Source organism: Hippopotamus amphibius, chromosome 1 (assembly GCF_030028045.1).
Source record: "Hippopotamus amphibius kiboko isolate mHipAmp2 chromosome 1, mHipAmp2.hap2, whole genome shotgun sequence".
Taxonomy (NCBI): Eukaryota; Metazoa; Chordata; class Mammalia; order Artiodactyla; family Hippopotamidae; genus Hippopotamus; species Hippopotamus amphibius.
This window is the reverse complement of record NC_080186.1, coordinates 152083940-152101317: the sequence shown is the minus strand read 5'-3', so window position 1 is coordinate 152101317 and position 17378 is coordinate 152083940. Positions and strand designations below refer to the sequence as shown.

The following is a 17378-nucleotide window of genomic DNA, read 5'->3' as shown; positions in this document are numbered from 1 at the left end:
CTTAACTATACGGGGCAGGGGTTGATGCATGCACTGGTGTCACGTAGAAAATGGCACATGTGGAAAAATAGTCCCATGGTGTTTGGGGAGCAGACTGGAGTGCTCAGGTCACCTGGCCTGGAGCACCAGCCACCACTGACTGTGCCAGCACTAAGGGGCGTGTGTCTCAGAGGGTACACCTGGGGTGGCTCTAGGAGTTCCCCGGCCTCGGTGTTCCAGGGTGTTTGGTAGACAGGAAGCAGAGACGTGGGCTGCGGGCGAGGAGGTTGCCGAGGCGCACTGTGCCCTCCTCAGCTCCCTTCTCTAGCCAACTCCTGTCCTCGCCAGGAAGCACCGAAGGACTGAATTGGGCCTCCATCTGTCCGGGGACCCCCTCTGCCCACCTCCCCTGGCCCACCAGGGCTCTGGAGCCAGAGCTGCCGCAGGGCCCACTGCACGCTCAGGGAACAGCACTCCCCTCCCCACATGGAGCAGGGCCAAGCCACCCGCACCTCCCAGAGCCCAGGGTGTTGGCGCTGTTGTGCTGTGAGGCCCCAAGTGGAGCTGAGACCTGCCAAGTCACCTGTGGAGTCAGGGCGGCGTCGGGACATATGCTGAGTCCCACACCCCCCCGGTCCCTGGGCTTTTAGTTGCAGCTTGCCTGGTGCCGGGTCAGCAGAGGAGTCGTTGCTCACTCTCTTCCCCCAGCATCCTTCTCTTTGTGAGAGGCGGGTGTGACAGGGAGACATTTTAGAGGGGGCTGTGGAAGGTTTTTTCACACGTGTAGTCAGCACACAATTATCAAAGCAGAGCAGAGGCGGGGACAATTCTAAACAAAGGCTGCAGCAGAAGTTGCTCTGGCAGGCAGTAAACCTGCTTCGTCAGCCACCATGTGCATATTCACTGCACCCAGCACCCCCAGGCCAAGCCACCTGAACCCCTGACCGCAGAGGGCCTGGCCAGCCGTGGGCAGGTGGGCCTGAGTTGAATGACCGCGTGGCCTTCCCGTTTATTATGAATCTGTGATTTAGACTGGGGGGGGGGGTGGTTAGTGTTCCTCTAACCCCTTATTTTACAAACTGAGTTTGGTTGTCAGACCTAGAGCCCCGGTCTCTTGCCTCCCAGCCCTGGACTCCTGACTGGAAGATACTGTCTCTGTCCTGTCTGATAGATTCTTTGATTTGTTGGTCGATTTCAAGCCCTTTGATTGACATTCTGGAGTCAGTTTCCATCCCCAGCCTTAACTTGAGTCTGTAGGGTGAGGAGACAAGGGAAGAGCTCTGAGCTAGGAGCTGGTGGAGAGGTGTGAGCAGGAGACCCAGCGGGGCCTCACTGTCCCCGTCTGTGCTGTGTCAGAGGAGGGCGGGTCTGTGCTGGGCCCCCTTGGCTTTCATAGCACGAGAGGTTGATTCCCAGATCCTCTCAGATCTTGACCCCGGGTCCTCTCTCCGTAGGCAGAGGAGAGGCTAGTGCCACACTTCGGAAGCCCGGGGAGGGGCCTGGGGGCCCCCAGGCCTCCATTCTGGCACTGCAGAGCGGCATCACCCGGCGCCTCCTGAGCGAACCCTGGCCCCTGAGTGAGGAACAGGTGCGGGCCTCGGTGGCGAAGGTGCTGGTGGAGCTGCTGGAGCAGAAGGCCGTGGACGCCACCAAGGAGAGCGGCCGGAAGAGCCGCCCGGGCAACAAGCGGAAGCTGCCCGAAGAGCAGACGGCCACCAGGGCCCCCAAGAGCAAGAAGAAGAAGCAGCTGCCGGCTGGGGATGGTGGGGAGCGTGTGGTATCCCCAGAAAAGGCCCCCAGGACTGCCAAGGGGAAGTCCAAGAGGGACAGAGCGAGTGGTGACATCAAGGAGAAGAAGGAGAAGGAGTCTCCTGGTTCCCAAGGGGCCAAGGAGAAGCCGGAAGGGGAGCCGGGGATGGTGAAGGGTGAGGGGGGAGACCAAGGCAACCCAAAGAGCAAGAAGGAGAAGAAGAAAGCTGACAAGAGTAAGTGCACACTGCGGCCCGGAGCGGGCTTCCCTGGCCCTGCTGAGGGCTGTCGTTCCCCTTGCGGGCAGGCGGCCCTCAGCCAGCACAGAGAGGGGCCGAGCATGTCTTGACAGTCTTGGGGGCAGGATGGGCAAAGCCAGAACCAGGTCTCTGAGCACCAGGGCCACCACTGCCGGGAAGGTGCTCATGGCTCCAGGGCCTGTTCTGCTCGTGGCGCCCCGCGCTCCCTCACAGCGGCCGCAGCCACCTGCACGCGCCGCTCAGCCCCATGGGGTCCAGGCTCCTGGACAGCAGCCGCACCTCCCTGCACTCTGCACACAACTCTGCGAGCAGCCAGGCCACGTGTAACCCTCACTCCAGCCGTGTATGATGGGTGATAATTCATTCCCATTTTACAGGTTGAAAGTGTCTTTTTAAAATAAATGTGTAGAAGTTTTACAAAGTGGGTTAAAGGAAAATGGTAATAGTCCAGGTAGCCCATGGGTGGCGCAGAAGTCACGAGGCTGGGCCCCAGGGCCCGAGGGCCGGGGCAGGTGGCCGCAGAGGCCTTGTGGCCCTGTGCTTCGATGGCTCCCCAGGGTGTGGGGCAACCGGGCGGGGGGAGAGCGCTAGGGCCCCTGGACACCTGCCCCCTGTGTCTCCCGACATTGACCTAAACACTGAAGATCAACCCTTGTTGTTTAACAAGTTTACTTTCTTCCAATAGAAAAAAAAGACAAGGAAAAAAAGGAAAAGAAGAAGAAAGCAAAAAAGGCCTCAACCAAAGACCCTGACTCACTATTGCAGAAGAAGAAAAAAAAGGTAGAGTGAGTTCCTGAGGAGTCTTAGGCCAGAAAAGGGGACCCAAACCCAGTCCCCAGGGTGAATGTGATCAGCGCCAGCCTCTGCATGTCAGGGTACGGGGTCGGAGAAGCCAGACCTCGTCCCTGTGCCCCTTCCATTCTTAGGGTCCGGAACGGGGGCTTGTGCATCGTGAGACACTAGAGAAGAGCTGGGGGGTGGGGAGGCCACCCTGAGGGGCAGAAGGTCTGCATGTGGGAGCCATGGAGTGGCCCTGTCTTGCCTGTGAGGTAGAAGGATATTTTTATGACAAGTGAAGAAAGGAAAGCTCCCCAGGGGGCAGGGAAGCCAGGTAGGCTGTTGTAGGTTTCCAGGTGAGAGGAAACGTTCCCTGGGGTGTGTGTACCCCAGCGGGCAGGGTATCCCCACAGCAGAAACACACACAGTCTGCTTCATGCATGTCAAGGGCTGCTCGCCTGGCTAGGGGCCCCTCAGCATCTTATATGCAGGTACAGTTCTCACCGTGGCCAGCAGGACCTCAGCCGTGGTCAGAAAAGCTGAGCATCTGCTGCTGCAAAGTCCTGGGCTCTTCCTCCAGGGCACATGGGGTGCCACCTCTGCCCTCGGGATCTCTATATCCCCAATATCTGTTCCAAGGGAGCCACGCGTCCTTGGGAGAGAACTGTCACGTCCCCTCCTGGTGGGGGCGGTGTGGGTGGGGCGATGCTTCAGGTACAAGAGCCTCTCATACTTCTCTCTTCACAGAAGAAGACGGCAGAGCAGACTGTCTGAAGGACACCAGGCAGCAGGTACACGTCCTGAGCCAGGAACCCCTGCTGACCACCTGCTCCCCAGGGAGGGTGGGAGGGCAGCTCCAGCATTCAGCGTGGTTCCAGGGAGACAGGCTGGGCCTCGTGGGTAGGCCCCGAGAGGAAGGGGGTTTGGAGAAAGAGGTTCCCTTCCTCAGGGTCAGTGGGTGATGCCAGGAACCAGAGCTGCAGAATCAGGAGGGTCCAGGACAGTCCTGGCAGTGACACTGAGTATGCTGTGGGAGGTGGGCACTAGGATGGTGCCTTTTTGTACAGGAGCAGAAGGCTCAAGTTCAGGGACAGCTCCGTCTCTCCCTCGCCACTGTCAGTTCCTTTTCCTTATGATTTTGTAATTCGAGGGCATTTTTTCATGGGAAGGAAAATGGTTTGCCCAAAACAAGCCATTCTGATGGCTCTGTGCTTCCCAGGTGGTGGTGAGGGGGTTAAGTGCTCCACCCGGCTGAGCCGGCCCCAGCCTGCTGTAAATGGGGGTAACACAGGCCTGGGCTGGTTGTGAGGATTCAATGAAGTTAAGCTTCAGTGAAGTTAAAGCACTCAGCCCGGTTCCTGGAACAGGTCAGCAGTGACAACCACCATGGTTAGTTAATGCCCCTCCCTTGCATGGGAGATGCTACATTTAGATTTTCTTTTGTTCTCCTTAGTGGAGAGAAAGGTCAGGAAGTCTATGTTTCCTTCTCCCAGGGATTTCTTAGACAAGTGGTGGCCAGCCCCATGCCTCTTCTCTTTGCCCACCAAGGGTTGGAATTGAATTTTTAACTTCTCCTCCTTCCCCAGAAGAGGATGGCCAGCTGCGGTGTCCATGCTGGCCAAGCCAGTGAGCCCTGCAGAGAGGCTGGTCCAAGAAGGAGGAGGAAGCACGCCCGGCTTACGTGACCACCACTCACTGACCCCAGCCTGACTTCTGCTCCAACGCAAGATGCTTCGTATGGACATGTACAGCATATATATATATTTTTTTAAGGGACCCGCCCCTCCCTTCTCAGACCCAACATGCCCAGAGGCCTCGGGGCTTTCCACCCCTGCCCTGTAGACCCAAGTAAGGCTCAGCCTGTGGCGCCTTCCATGCCCTTGGTCTCCAGTTGATGCTGAGGCTTTGTCCTCCTTTTGTCAGTTTTCTTCCCGTTTTGTGTGTATGTTTTTTGTAAGAACTCAGAAAATAAAAGACTTGAAGGAAAGGTGCAAGTTCCCAGTGCATCTGGGGAAAACATTCTGCAATTGATTGATTCTTGAAAGGGAGAGCCTGGCTGACCCTTGGAGATGAACAAACCATCACTGAGGATTTGTTCTTTTATGTATATATATATATGCCGTATTGGGTCTTTGTCGCTGCACGGGCTTTCTCTAGTTGTGCTGAGTGGGGGCTACTCTTCGTTGTGGTGAGCAGGCTTCTCACTGCAGTGGCTTCTTTTGTTGCGGACCTCGGGCTCTAGGTGCACGGGCTTCAGTAGTTGTGGCATGCAGCCTCAGTAATTGTGGCTCATGGGCTCTAGAACATAGGCTCGATAGTTGTGGCGCATGGGCCTAGTTGCTCCGTGGCATGTGGGATCTTCCCGGACCAGGGATCGAACCCATGTGCCCTGCATCGGCAGGCGGATTCTTAACCACTGCGCCACCAGGGAAGTCCAGCTCAGGATTTATTTTTGACTGTGTTTCAAGGCTTTGGGATACTGTGGTGAGTGACACACTGTTTGCCAGAGAAGGAGACTCAGTGAAGCACCCTGGTGTTGAATTGGGGTGGGGAAGGCTTCCTGGAGGAGGTGGCATCCAAGCTAAGGGGGAACTCAGGCATGGTCATGGTTGGTTTCCATGGCTGGTTGCTGGGTTTGGTAGGTCAGGCAGATACCCAGAAGCAAGAAATGGAAGGGGGTGCCTTCTGAGTCACCTTTGGAAGTTAGGACAGGCTGCAGGCAGGCCCTCTTAAGGTACTTGATGGAGAATAGCTGGCAGGCACAGTAGGAGCCAGAAGACCAGTTAGGACTGAGTTGTCCATGTGTCCAGGTAACAAAGGTTCTGCAGTGATGAAGGCAAGAAGTGGAGGAACTCGAAAGATGTGTCAGGGTGACGTCCACAGCACTTTGCGATGGCTGGTGATGCAGAGGCCCACTTCCCTGGGCCCAGAGCAGTGTGGGGCACCCAAGGAGTGGAGCATTCTCCAAGGCTTTTAGCCTTCTGCTAGAGATAGCGAGAGGCCGTGCAGAAACAGAGCACTGGCTGGGGAGGTCTGGGAGAGCCAGGGTGGCATCCGGCTGTACCCTGAACTTGGGGCCCCGGGCAAGGCCCTCCCCCATGGAGCCTGTCTCCCCCTGAGTGTGTTGGTGGAGAGCAGAGGCCGCAGAGCAGTGTCCTGTTGGGCTCCTTTGACCCACAGCAAATCTTCGAACTTAGAAATGGAGAGATTTCAATGAACAGTTTCATTTAGGACTCCTCTTGAAAAGTCCAGAAATCTGACCCAGAGGCCTCAGCTCCTCACGGCAACAAGCAGCTGGGGCTGTGCAGCGGCCACCCCTTAACTAGGACACACAGGGGCCTGTGTTGTTGCCATCTGTCATCACACTTGTACTGTTCTTAGCATAGAAATGAAAATGGGGACATGAGAATTTGGACCCAGAGGAGCTTGTGCCTAAAGAACTATGGGCAAGAGCCTATTTCTTCTTGAAGGTAGAGAATGTTCCTGTATGTGAAACACGGAAACTGAGTGTGTCTGTGTCCAGAGACTGCAGCCCACCCCGCCTGGCCTGGTCCCACAGGCATCTGTGTTTGGACTCCCTGGGCTGTGTCCTCCCACCTAGACCACAGGATTCAGGGTCTTCAGTTTACCCTTCCAGTAAGTGAACCGGACCCAACAGAACAGCCGGGAGCCAGGAGTGTTCTACTCACTACCTTTTATTCTCACAGGAGCCGTGGCCCTGAGGGCTGATGACAAGCTTGGCTGCGCAGAGGGAACTGGGGGTTGGCAGAAAGGAGGGGCTGTGGGCGGAGAGGCTGGTTCTTCTTGGATGGGTGATGCTGGGGAGAGGAAAAGGGTGGCTCATCTCACCAGTTAAATGGGCTGGAACGCCAGGGCCAGGAGGGAAGGGGAGAGCAGAGGTGTTCATCCTGGGGCTTGGGACAGTGTCATCCCTTCTTCCTGCACCTGCCCACCTCTTCAGTGGGCCTAGATCTTGGAGCTCCATGTCAGAGGCTGCTGTGGTGTCAGAAGTGGGGGTCAGCCTAGTTCATGGTCCACCTCCATGGGCCTTGCGCCCCTGCTAGTGGATGGGGTTTTGGGCAGCAGGGCCCTCCTGCGTCATTAATCTATGCCACTCTGATGATTTGTTGTGTCCAAGGGTGATGGAGAGCCAGGCGTCAGTCTCAGAATGGGGTGCAGGATGGGAGACGGCAGGGGAGGTGTGTGTAAAGGAAGGAGAGGGGCTCGGGTGGGGGGCAGGGAAGCTGTGGCCATGCAGGGCTGGCTGGGTGCTGGCGTCTGTGTCTGCTGTGCTCACGGGATGACTGCGGAGAGAGAAACAGCAGGTTAGGTTGAAGTCACCTGTTGTCCCTGCTCCTTCCCAGCATTCTGTGACCTCAGAGCAGACGAGGACTCTTCACTCTCCACTGCCTCCTGCATGGGTACAAGTACTGACCCTCGTGGGCCCTGAAATCCCTGACCCTGGTCCTCATCTGTGAACTGGATGTTGGAGAATAGCCCAGGGCCACCCACCCACGAGGGAGGTGGCCCCTCTAGGGATAAGCTGCTGGGGACCAGCTGCCCTGCAGGGGCCCTTACCCTGAGTGAAGTCCGCCTTGGACAGGCCCAGCCCGGATGACAGATCCTCCATTTCTAGTGGATCTGCAAAGGAGCAGAGAGTCCACTTGTTAGTTGCAGTCCAGCCTCCTGCACCCGTTGGCGAGGGGCCTGGGTGGGCTGGTTCTTCCCAACCTCGCCACAAGCCTGGTGCTTGGTAAAACAGACATGAGTGGAAGGACGCTTGCCGGATGGCTGTAAGTGGCAATGAAGTGTGGCCGGGGAGTTAAGTGGGCAAGGCCAGGGAGGGGTGATGACATCAGAGGGGTGGATCTGGAGACTCCTGGATGCATGCGTGGGTGGATAGAGTGGAAGGATTGAAGGCTGAATGAATAAGTAGATGATGTGGGCATAAGGACAGAAACAATGAATACACAAATAGGTAAGAATGCACAGGTGGATGGATGCATGGCTGAGTGGCTGCCCCCCAGGAGTTGTCACTTCGAGTGTCCTGGCCCCATGTGCGCCAGGAGGGACCTCCTGTCCCTCAGCCTTCCTGGTTCTTCCTGCTCCTGGCACAGTGGCCACTGCTTACCACTGCAGTTATGGTGCCCGCGGCTCCTGGTGTGGGGGACCTCGGTGCCGTTGGGGAAGACGCACCAGCAGTAGCCGATGCTCCCATAGCATTGGAGCGGCATATAGTTGCCGTTCTCGTCGCACTTGGGCCTGAACATGCCTGGGTGGATGGCAGGGATGTGGCTGACCTCTTCCTGGCACTTGGTCAGTACTGAAGCGACAGGCACAGTGAACACAGTGAGTGAGCGGGCTCTGGGCCAGGGTCTCAGCAGAACCAGAGATCCACATACCACTGCTGTGGGCCTAATGCCGTCTGTCTAAGTGGCTGTACTTGCTCTACCCAATGCACAGATGGAGAAGCTGAGGTCTGGACCAACAAGGTCCAGGATCAAAGAGGAAATGAATGGCTGTGTGGCTAATTCATCCCAGAACATGATTTCTTGTAACACTCAATGCCTGCTAGAGTTTAGAATTGCACCTATGATTCTGATTTCTAGAGAAAAGCAATGGACACCTTGGTAAGTCTGAGCTTCCATTACTGGGGGTATCCAAGTAGAAATGGGGGTTACCATATGATGGGGATGTTATAGAGGGGATTCAAACATTAGCTGGGAGTTGGTTGAGATAGCATCCAAGGTGTCCTCTACGAATCTATGATGGAGAATCCTGGGGCCCAGGGAGGGGTGGGCTGTTGATCTTCCACTTCTGAAACTGAAGCCCAGAGGGGAAGAGACTTGTCCAAAGTCACACAGCAAATTAGCACCAGGATGAAAACACAGTATCTGTAAAGGCTTTAGGGCAGAAAACCCTGGTATACAGGCCGTCTTATCTAGCACTCGCTGGCTGTGTGACCTGGGAGATGTCCCTCGGATGGGTGGGAATTATGAGCCCAGCCCTCTCATGCAGGGTGCGGTGCTGGGTGGGGAAGGTCACTGCCATGACTCCTGGGATGCTTTGGGTGGTTTTTGCTGCAGGTCCTCTTGTGCAGTTAAGTACCATCCTGCATAAGGAAGGTCACCTCCCGAAGACAGGACAGGATGGGGACTAGGGGCAGCCAAGCCCAGAATAATAGGCAGGAGAGACAGGAGTGAGCGCTGAGAGGCTGGGAGAGTCCTGTGCTTGGATCAGGGAGCGCCCAAGGCCCCACCCCTGAGGGAGCTCCCAGAAACCCTGCCTCCCCAAGGCTCCCATTCCCTCTACCTTTTGGTGGAACCTCAAAGGGCTTCTCCTCCAGCGAGTTCTTGCTCATTTCAAACAAGAGCCACTGATGCATCCAGTTCTCAAAGAGCTAATGGGGATAAAGGCAGAAGGTCAGGCCCAGTAGCCCTCTCCTACCTTGCCTGACTTTGTCCCTAGGGACAGGGACATGGAGCGCCAACAAGAGCCTGGTTCCCCCCTTAGAGACCCCACAGGGCTTGATCGAGGTGGTTCCTCAACTCCAAGCACTCTGCCATGGCTGGAGCTTTCTAGGTGCTGGTAAGCCGTCTCCAGCTTCTTGAAAATGGCTTCCCTGCTCACCCTGCCTCTTCCCAGGGCTGCTCTAGACCTCAGGAGAGGGAGGGTACCAGTGCAGGAAAAGCTGCTGACCTTCCAGTGCATGCCATCCATGGTGTCCTTAAGGTGTTTCAGGTTTTCTGGGAAGCTCCCCTTCAGCTGCGGGTACACCTTCAGGGGGTCAGCCTTCTGCAGGGTAGCAAGGCAGGAAGGAAGGTTTAAAAGCTTCCTGGCAGGCAAGGTTAAATGTACAGCCCATGTTCTGGTCGTCCACTCTGAGGGGTGGACCCCAGACCTGAGCCTGTTGGAGCTAGCGGGGAGGGGAGGTGGTACAGGTGGTGCGGGTAACCTGGCTGCTCAGCTACAGGACTCCAGGGCTAGGAGTTGGGAGACCCAGTTCCAGGCCCAGTTCTACTAATAACCCTCAGTCTTCTGCTCCTTGCAAACTCCTGTTCATCTTTCAGGTCTCACCTCCTTCAGGAGGACTTCCTTGACCTCATCCCTACGCCACAGCTACATTGGGTCCTTGGCCTCTTTCCTCACAAAGCCCCCTGCACATCCCTCATCACCTGGTCACTTGTCTGTTTCCCATGCTAGCGTGAGATCTCCATGGGGCCAGGAGCTGGATCTGATTGCTCCCCATTGTGGGTCCAGGGCCTTGCATAGTGCCTGGCACTGAGCAGACATGCAGTAAATATTTGGGAAGGAAAAAATGGGTATCTTCAGCAAGTCACTTCCAGAGGTTGGGCCTTGGTTTCTCCATCTCAAACACAAAACGGGGAGTGGGGGTGCTGGATGTCGTATGACGTTTAAGGGCCACACTTGTGTTCCTTCACTAATCTGGTGAGCCCGTATTGAATGCCTGCTGTGAGCCAGGTCTTGAAACACAGCCTCACCAGGGGCTAATGGGGATGGGGAGGGGGGGAGGTCAGGGCTGCTTGGCCAGGTTCCACTCACCAGGAGCAGGTGCATCACATGGTCCTGTGTCATGTTGCCGTACTTGGTGGCATTCTGCATGGGCTGTGGAAGGAAGGAAGGAATGGAGGGTTTCCAGCACTCGCCCATGGAGGAGGGGCCCTAGAGCAGAGCCAGCAGCTGGGGTCTGCGTGAGTCTGGATTCCCAGATGTTCAACAGGCCCATCTCTGCCATCTCCAAATGTGAGAGCTCCAGGAAATCACTACCTTCCCGCCTCAGTATCCTATTCATCAACTCTGCATAAGCTTTCCTGCCCAAGACTTTGTGGACAGTTTTGTGATCAGAAATGTTATCCATATATGATATCAAGGGCTTGGAGAATAGGAGGGATGTGACATGCTCTGGGAAAGGAGAAGCACTATAAATTGTAGCCGGCTGGGCCCTTCTCCCAGGGAGGGCCCCAAGAGGCTCCTTCCTCCCCCACCCCTGGAACTCCTCTTCCTCCCCCAGTAGGAGGGAGGGGTCCCAGCAGTCAGGACCCCTCTCCAGCTGTGCTTTTCTTGGGCCAGCTGTCCTCCCCTACCCCTCGGCACCTGCCCTCTATCCAGGTTAGATAACGCTTCCCTCTTCCACCGCCTTGGGGTTGGCCTTACCTCCGGGCCTTCCATGGGCAGTGCCCGCATCAGCATGGGGGTGGCCATCCGCATCTTGCTCAAAGGCTTGGAGGCTGTGGGGGCAGAAAGTACAGTATGAGTGCAGCCCCAGTGCCCAGGGAAGAGGGCACTCAGGTCTGGGGGCTGAGATCTCAGACCCAGATGAGGGGCAGGAATTCCAGACCAGAGGGAGAGGACAGCGGGCCCAGCTGGGTGCAGGGATGAGGGGTCTCAGGTGCGGGGGGGGTGGAGGTGGGGAGTGTCAGGACAGAGGTGGGGCACGCACGCTTGGGAAGCTTCATGCGCAGGCTCTCCAGCTGCAGGTTCTGGGAGGTGACCGTCAGCTTGTCCAGCCGGCCCTGCTGCTGGTACAGGAAGTAGGCGGTGGCGGCCTGGCCGGCCAGGAGCAGAGCCACCAGGACGGAAAAGCCTGTGTACAGGGCTCCACGACTGCACTTGCTGTTGGGGGTGAGAGGAGATAGATCAGAGGAGAGTCTGCAGAGGTGACTGCCCCGAGGACTAGCTGGGAGTGGGGGAATGTGCCCCCCCATTTCCAGCCCTCGCCCTAAGCTACACCTAACAAACACACCTTAAGCACAAACAAGTGTCTATGAACCTGCAGCTTGAAGACATTCCCCTGACCCCCTACCTCCAAACAGTGCTGTCCCTATAGCCCTCCCAGGTAGAAATCCTGGAGCCGCCCCTGGGCCTAGGCTGCATGGGGAAGAGCCAGGCACAAGCGCCTTGTCTTCTCAGGGCCTCGGTCCCACCTGTGCAATGAGGGGTTGAGGTGGAGGGTCTCCCCAAGGTTCCCTCTACCAGAGGATCTCCTGGGGATCAGGGCTGCCCTCTAGGGGAAGGGGGTTTTCACCCCCTACGCACCCAACCCCTGTAGTGAAATCAGAGACAAAGGAAGGAAGTAGGACCTGGACAGCAGAACATGCAGCCCACCTGAAAAAGCGAAGTGAGGCCTTGCCACTTTCAGGAGTGGGTTGAGGGCATCAGACAATGTCAGGCTGGAGCAGGGCCTGGGACCACCCCTGCTGGGAGCACATCCTCTGCCCCAGACAGTCCCTGTGCCTCTGAGCACGTCTCTGCCATTCTCCGGGCCTGTTACATAGGTACCTCTCACCCCAGCAGTTCTAGAATTTGGTGGTCATCATCTGAAGTAAGATCTGACAGTGACCACAGAAGTATTCTGAATGGTAATATCTACCTGGGGATGGAGGCAGGGACAGGGGTGGGTAGCAAGGTGGGGTGTATCTTAGCAGGAGTATGGTGCCTGAGCCTGTATGACCTGGGAGAATGTCTCATGCTGTCTGGACTGGCTGGCTTTACAGGGAGGGGTGGCCGGACCTCAGTGAGCCTTTGGAGCTACTGGCCTTAGATACAGTTTTGAGGGCACATATACATATTAAGTATGGCGGAACGTAAGGATCCTGCCCCAGGATCCTGAGAGTTCCTGCCCTGTTTGTTTTTTCCCACCTACCCCAGGGATAGAACTACTAGGACCCCATTGGAAATTGATGAGACTGCACCCTGCTTACTCCAGCAATCAGCAAGCACAGTTTAGGAAACTCCAGGAAGACCCTGCTGTCTAGTAACTCATGACATCACAGACATGGCTCATTCTCATTGGCTCTCTGCTTGCCAGTCCTTTGATTTCTGGGCCAAGGCCCAGCCCAAGGGATTATTATTCTGAAAGGAGAAAGTAAAAACCCTTTGTGGAGAAAAGTAGAAAACCAGACAGGAGAGGAAAACAAATCCTACTTTTTGGCCTTCCCAAGGAACAGGGGTGGCCTGGCCTCTAAACTGGTGAAAAGTCCTCCCAAGCCTGGGTCTTGCCTGAGTTCAAGCTCTACAGTCTCACCCCTTCAGCAACCTCACACCCAGTGTCGTCCCAGCTCTGCCTCCCACCATCCCGTCTCTGAACCTCAGTTTCTCATAAGGCCTAAGAATCTAGAGAATGATGAGGAAGCTGAGACCATGTAACCTGGACTGGAATCCTGGTTCTGCCACTCCCTTAGTTCGGGGACCAGTGGCAAGTCACTTAACCTTTCTGAGTGAGTAACTTGAGGTAAGAACATCTACCCAAAGGGTTGTTGTGTAAAATAAGATTGGGGGTAAAACTCTTGACTCCATACCTAGCATGTAGTTAACGCTCTGTAAGTAACACTGAGCACTAATCTCAAGGGAGTTAATCCTTAACGTTAGCATCTGGTTTCCTTCCTCTTCACGCATCTTGATTGTCTGTCTCCTGGTTCTGGAAGAGTGCCAGTTCTTGTCACCCGTCTCTTCACTTCCTCCTTTCTACTGCCTCTTTCTTGAATAGTAATAAAAATTGGCCAAAGTCAGGAGCCAACCAGAACTAGCAGGGATCATGATGCAAATGTTGCCAGGCAGAAGTGTTCACAGAAGGGTCCGAAACAGGCCAGGACAGTTTTTAGAAGCAGTAATTGAACTAAAAAGGAAACCTAGACAAGGATTTGACAAGAGGGCCCCCTTCCTATGCACTGAACCCACTCTGGGTCTGCAACTCACTGGGTTGCCTGAGCTCACAAGGGGACCCATCTCCCCTCCCTGCAAATTGTGCCTCTAGAAGGGGGTCAGATGGTAGAATAAACTCAAACTTTGATATCAGACTAGTCCTGGGTTCAAAGTCTGGCTCCAGTATTCACTAGCTGCAATAACTTAGGTAAGTCTCTTACTAACAGGAGTCTCAATTTTCTCATATGTAAAAATGGGGATAATAAATGTACCCAACTCATAGGGTTACTGAGAGAATTACGATTGAGTTTAGCATTTAGTTATATGTCTGGCATGAAATTAATCATAGTAATGACTAACAGTGACTGAGGACTGGTGACAGGTATACAGTGAATAGGAACTATTATTATCATAACTACTGTCACAGTTACTACTACGACGACGACTACTACTACTTCTGAGACCCAGAGAGAAACAGTGATTTACACAAGTCATACATAATAGCAGCAGAACCTGGACCAGAATCCAGCCCTCATGAGAGCTGGCCCTCCTAGCCATGGGATTCCCCAGGATTTTCACAGGTCATACACTAATAGTCTCCATCTAGTTGCCTGTTCCACAGTATGCAGTTCCTCATGACATCTCTGAGAGTCTCTCCTAAACCCATTTCTACCTGGCAACAGCTGACATCACAACTGTAAGTCCCTGTAATTTGCAAATTATCTGGGGGAGCAGGGACATTGGGGTAGCTGCATTCTAAACTACCCCCCTTTCCTTTCAAGAAAGCAGATAGACGAGGCCATCTTAGAGCTGGGAAGGGGTCCTCTGAACGGCTGTGATGGCCCCTTGCTGAAAGGGATGGGGGCACAGGCAGGGCACCACCCACATCAACCCACAGCCCCTTCTAGAAATTTAGCCAGAGCCCCCCTCACCCTTTGTTGATCCCCTCCAACATCTCTTATTCCCTCCCGTGATGGCAAACATCTCCATCTACTCTACAGACACCTGCAACTATAATTCCCTTGATATAAACACATATATTTATGTGTAACTAGGAGGAAATTCCTCTGTGATGAGGTGCTTCTATCGATCTCTTTTAGAAAATCTGCTCCTCCATCTAGGATCCATAATATTTTCAAAATCTGGTCCAAATTTTCTAACCTCGGGCTCATGGCCCAGCTTCAGGGGACTCTGTGAAGCTCCTGATATTGTGTGAGCTCTAGGGAAAGAGTCCAGAGCTCTCCTGATTTTCAGAAGAGAAGTGCATAATGCAAAGAAAGTTAAAATCCCTGACCTAGAGGGGCTCCCTCATGTTACAGGAGGGAGAACCGAAGCCCAGAACGGGCTAGAGACTTGCTCAAAATCACAAAATCAGTGTCGGAGTCAGAGCCTGAATCCATGGCTCTGCTGACCCCCCGTCTAGTGCTCCTTCAGTGGCACCTGCGCACATCTGTGCAGTCCACGGTTTGTGTGCGCCCTTCTGCTGCTCACACATACCTCTCCTGGGCTGCAGGGCGCTGGCCCAGCATGGGCAGCTGCTCGTGGTTGGAGATGAGGTCGCGTTGGTCTTCCATGGTCGTGGCCTCTGGTCTTCCCCACTCCTCCTGCTGCTGCTGCTGCTGCCTGTGTGTGTCTGGGACGCTGAGCCCCCGGCTCACCTCTTGAAGTTGGGGCTGAGGAGGAATCTGATTCGTCCACAGGTGGCCACTCCGCCCACCTAGTAGAAGTGGAAGTGAAAGCCACAAAGCTGGAAATACCCCCACTTGAGCAAAGCTGTCTCTAAGGGGGCAGGATGAGTAGGGGAAGCTCCCTAGGCAGGTGGAAAGGGCAGCACGCTTCCATTGGCTGTCCAGGGCCCTCATCACTTGTTTCTAGGTAGACCTGTAGATTCATAAGGCTCTTTGGATGTTTCGAGAAACACGCAAATGTTCACTCCCTAGACAGGAAATCACTTTGAAGCAAAAAATGCTGAAAGTGCTTTGTTTGTCTCCCCTCTCACCTACAGATGAGTGAGTGCAGAAAGGGGCTGCTCCCCCTTTGTGAAGTTAGACAAGTTCCTCTTGTTCTCTCAGGCCTCAGTTATGTCATCTCAAAACAGGGGAGGAAAGTTGGATTCAGTGTTTCCTCTGCTCTCTTCTAACTCAAGCATTTTATGAACCTGAGTCCATGGTTCTAAGGCTCTAGTTACTTACATTTGCCACCACTTATCAAGCCCTCCTTTGTGCCAGGCACTGTGCTAATCGTTTTGCATGTGTTGTTCCATTTAATCTTTACAGACTCTTTGATGGCTGTTTTATTTTATTGTCTCCATTTACAGATAAGTACACCGAGGCTTTCAGAGGCTACATGCTTGCCCAGGATCATGCATCCAGGAACTGCAGCCCATGATTTTAACCATTCTACCCTTCTGCCTCCTGATGCTCAAATTGTGTTGTTCAAATTCATGAAAGTAGGGACCTCTACAGGGAGGGAAGGAGGAGGGTCTGGGAAAGGGTACCCACAGGGGAGGTTTAACTGTGTTGGCATGGTTTTATTTCTCACTATCTGTGGCTTGTAGATCATATTTGGTTTATTAATAAAGATGTCTTTTCTGTGTGTTTTAAAATTTTCATTAATTAACAAATTTATGGTCAATAAGTACATGGAAAGATGCTCCACATCGTTAGTTGTTAGGGAAAAGGCAAATCAAGGCCACAGTGAAGTACTACTTCACATCCACTATGATGGCTATAATTAAAAAGACAGATAATAACAAATGTTGACAAGGATGTGAAGGAATTGGAACTCATATATTGCTGGCGGGAATGTAAAATGGTGCAGCTACTTTGGAAAACAATTTGGCAATTTCTCAAAAAGTTAAATATAGAGTTACATGTGACCCAATAATTCCACTCCTAGATATTCACGCAAGAGAAATGAAAACATGTATCCACACAAAACCTTGCGTACAGATGTTCATAGCACCATTATTCGTAATAGCCCCAAAGTGAAAACAACCCAAATATACACCAACTGATGAGTGAGTAAACAAAATGTGGTATATCCATACAATGGAATATTATTTAGCCATAAAGAAGAATATCTCAATAAAACTGTTACTTTTTTAAAAAAGGAATAAAGTACTGATTCATGCCACAAAATGAACTTTGAAAACATCATGCTAAGTGAAATAAGCCAGACACAAAAGGCCACATATTGTATGATTCCATGTATATGAAATGTCTAGATTAGACAAGCCATAGAAACAGAAAGCAGACTAGCAAGTTGCCAGGGGCTGGGGGGGAAAGAAGATGGGGAGTGATTGCTAATGGTTATGGGATTTCCTTTCAGGGTGATGAAAATATTCTGGAATTAGACAGTGGTGATGGTTATACAGCTTTGTGGATATATGGAAAAACTACTGAACTGTACCATTTTAGAAGCTTGAATATTATGGTATGTGAAATTTATAGCTCAATTTAAAAACAGATTTCTTGGTAATGATGGCTCAAACACATATATAACATTGCTTCCTCTTTTACTTGGCTTCTGTCACTAAAATGTCAAAGAGTTCCCCCTTTTTTTTTTCTTTTAGTGTAAACTTATAAGGACAAAGACAATAGGAGAAAACAGCAGAGGTTTGGAAGCTGGAAAACAGGTGGATTAGAGGTAGTCGTAAACAGACCCCAGAAAGCTTCATCCTAAACCTGCATCTAGAAAAGCAGAGAAGCTGCCAATTTACATGGTAGAGTAGGCTCAGGAACTGAGGTATTGACACCTGGGTGGGAGTACACGTGGGGCTAAAAAGAAGATTGGTTGGAAGTCTGTTTATGAAAACATTTGGATATCCATGTCCTCTCCCTCCCCAACTATCCTTCTCTCCCTGAAAGAGGACTGGAAGTTTATCCCCAGGCACACTGCAGGGCATGGACCCAGTTCTGAAGCTGAGAGACCCAGCCTTCTTCACAACTC

The 17378-nt window shown here is 53.3% G+C and overlaps 2 protein-coding genes across 7 annotated transcripts in view; one reads left to right on the top strand and one right to left on the bottom strand.

Moving 5' to 3' along the window:
* Positions 1-4751, top strand: part of TCOF1 (treacle ribosome biogenesis factor 1) — a 37579-nt gene extending 32828 nt beyond the window's left edge. For 4 of the 5 annotated variants that reach the window (XM_057731033.1, XM_057731042.1, XM_057731018.1 and 1 more), the window contains 4 exons: positions 1434-1964; positions 2674-2767; positions 3511-3556; positions 4352-4751. In XM_057731033.1, coding sequence (XP_057587016.1) covers positions 1434-1964; positions 2674-2767; positions 3511-3556; positions 4352-4450 — 770 coding nt within the window. In that variant the 3' untranslated portion in view covers positions 4451-4751. Of the gene's footprint in view, positions 1-1433; positions 1965-2673; positions 2769-3510; positions 3557-4351 lie in introns of all 5 variants that reach the window. The other variant, XM_057731024.1, reaches the window with a different exon arrangement.
* A 1697-nt stretch (positions 4752-6448) lies between these two features.
* CD74 (CD74 molecule) lies at positions 6449-15197 on the bottom strand. Of its 2 annotated transcripts, XM_057730995.1 has the most exons (9): positions 14925-15197; positions 11227-11399; positions 10941-11014; positions 10329-10391; positions 9465-9560; positions 9078-9165; positions 7897-8088; positions 7344-7406; positions 6449-7069 (listed from the first exon to the last, which is right to left on the bottom strand). In XM_057730995.1, exons 1-9 carry the CDS (start codon positions 14999-15001, stop codon positions 7059-7061), a joined length of 837 nt encoding a protein of 278 aa, XP_057586978.1. In that variant the 5' UTR covers positions 15002-15197; the 3' UTR covers positions 6449-7058. The 2 variants fall into 2 exon arrangements, with proteins under 2 accessions (XP_057586978.1, XP_057586985.1); XM_057731002.1 differs by lacking the exon at positions 7897-8088 and having other exon boundaries at positions 14925-15192.
* Positions 15198-17378: the final 2181 nt, after the last annotated feature.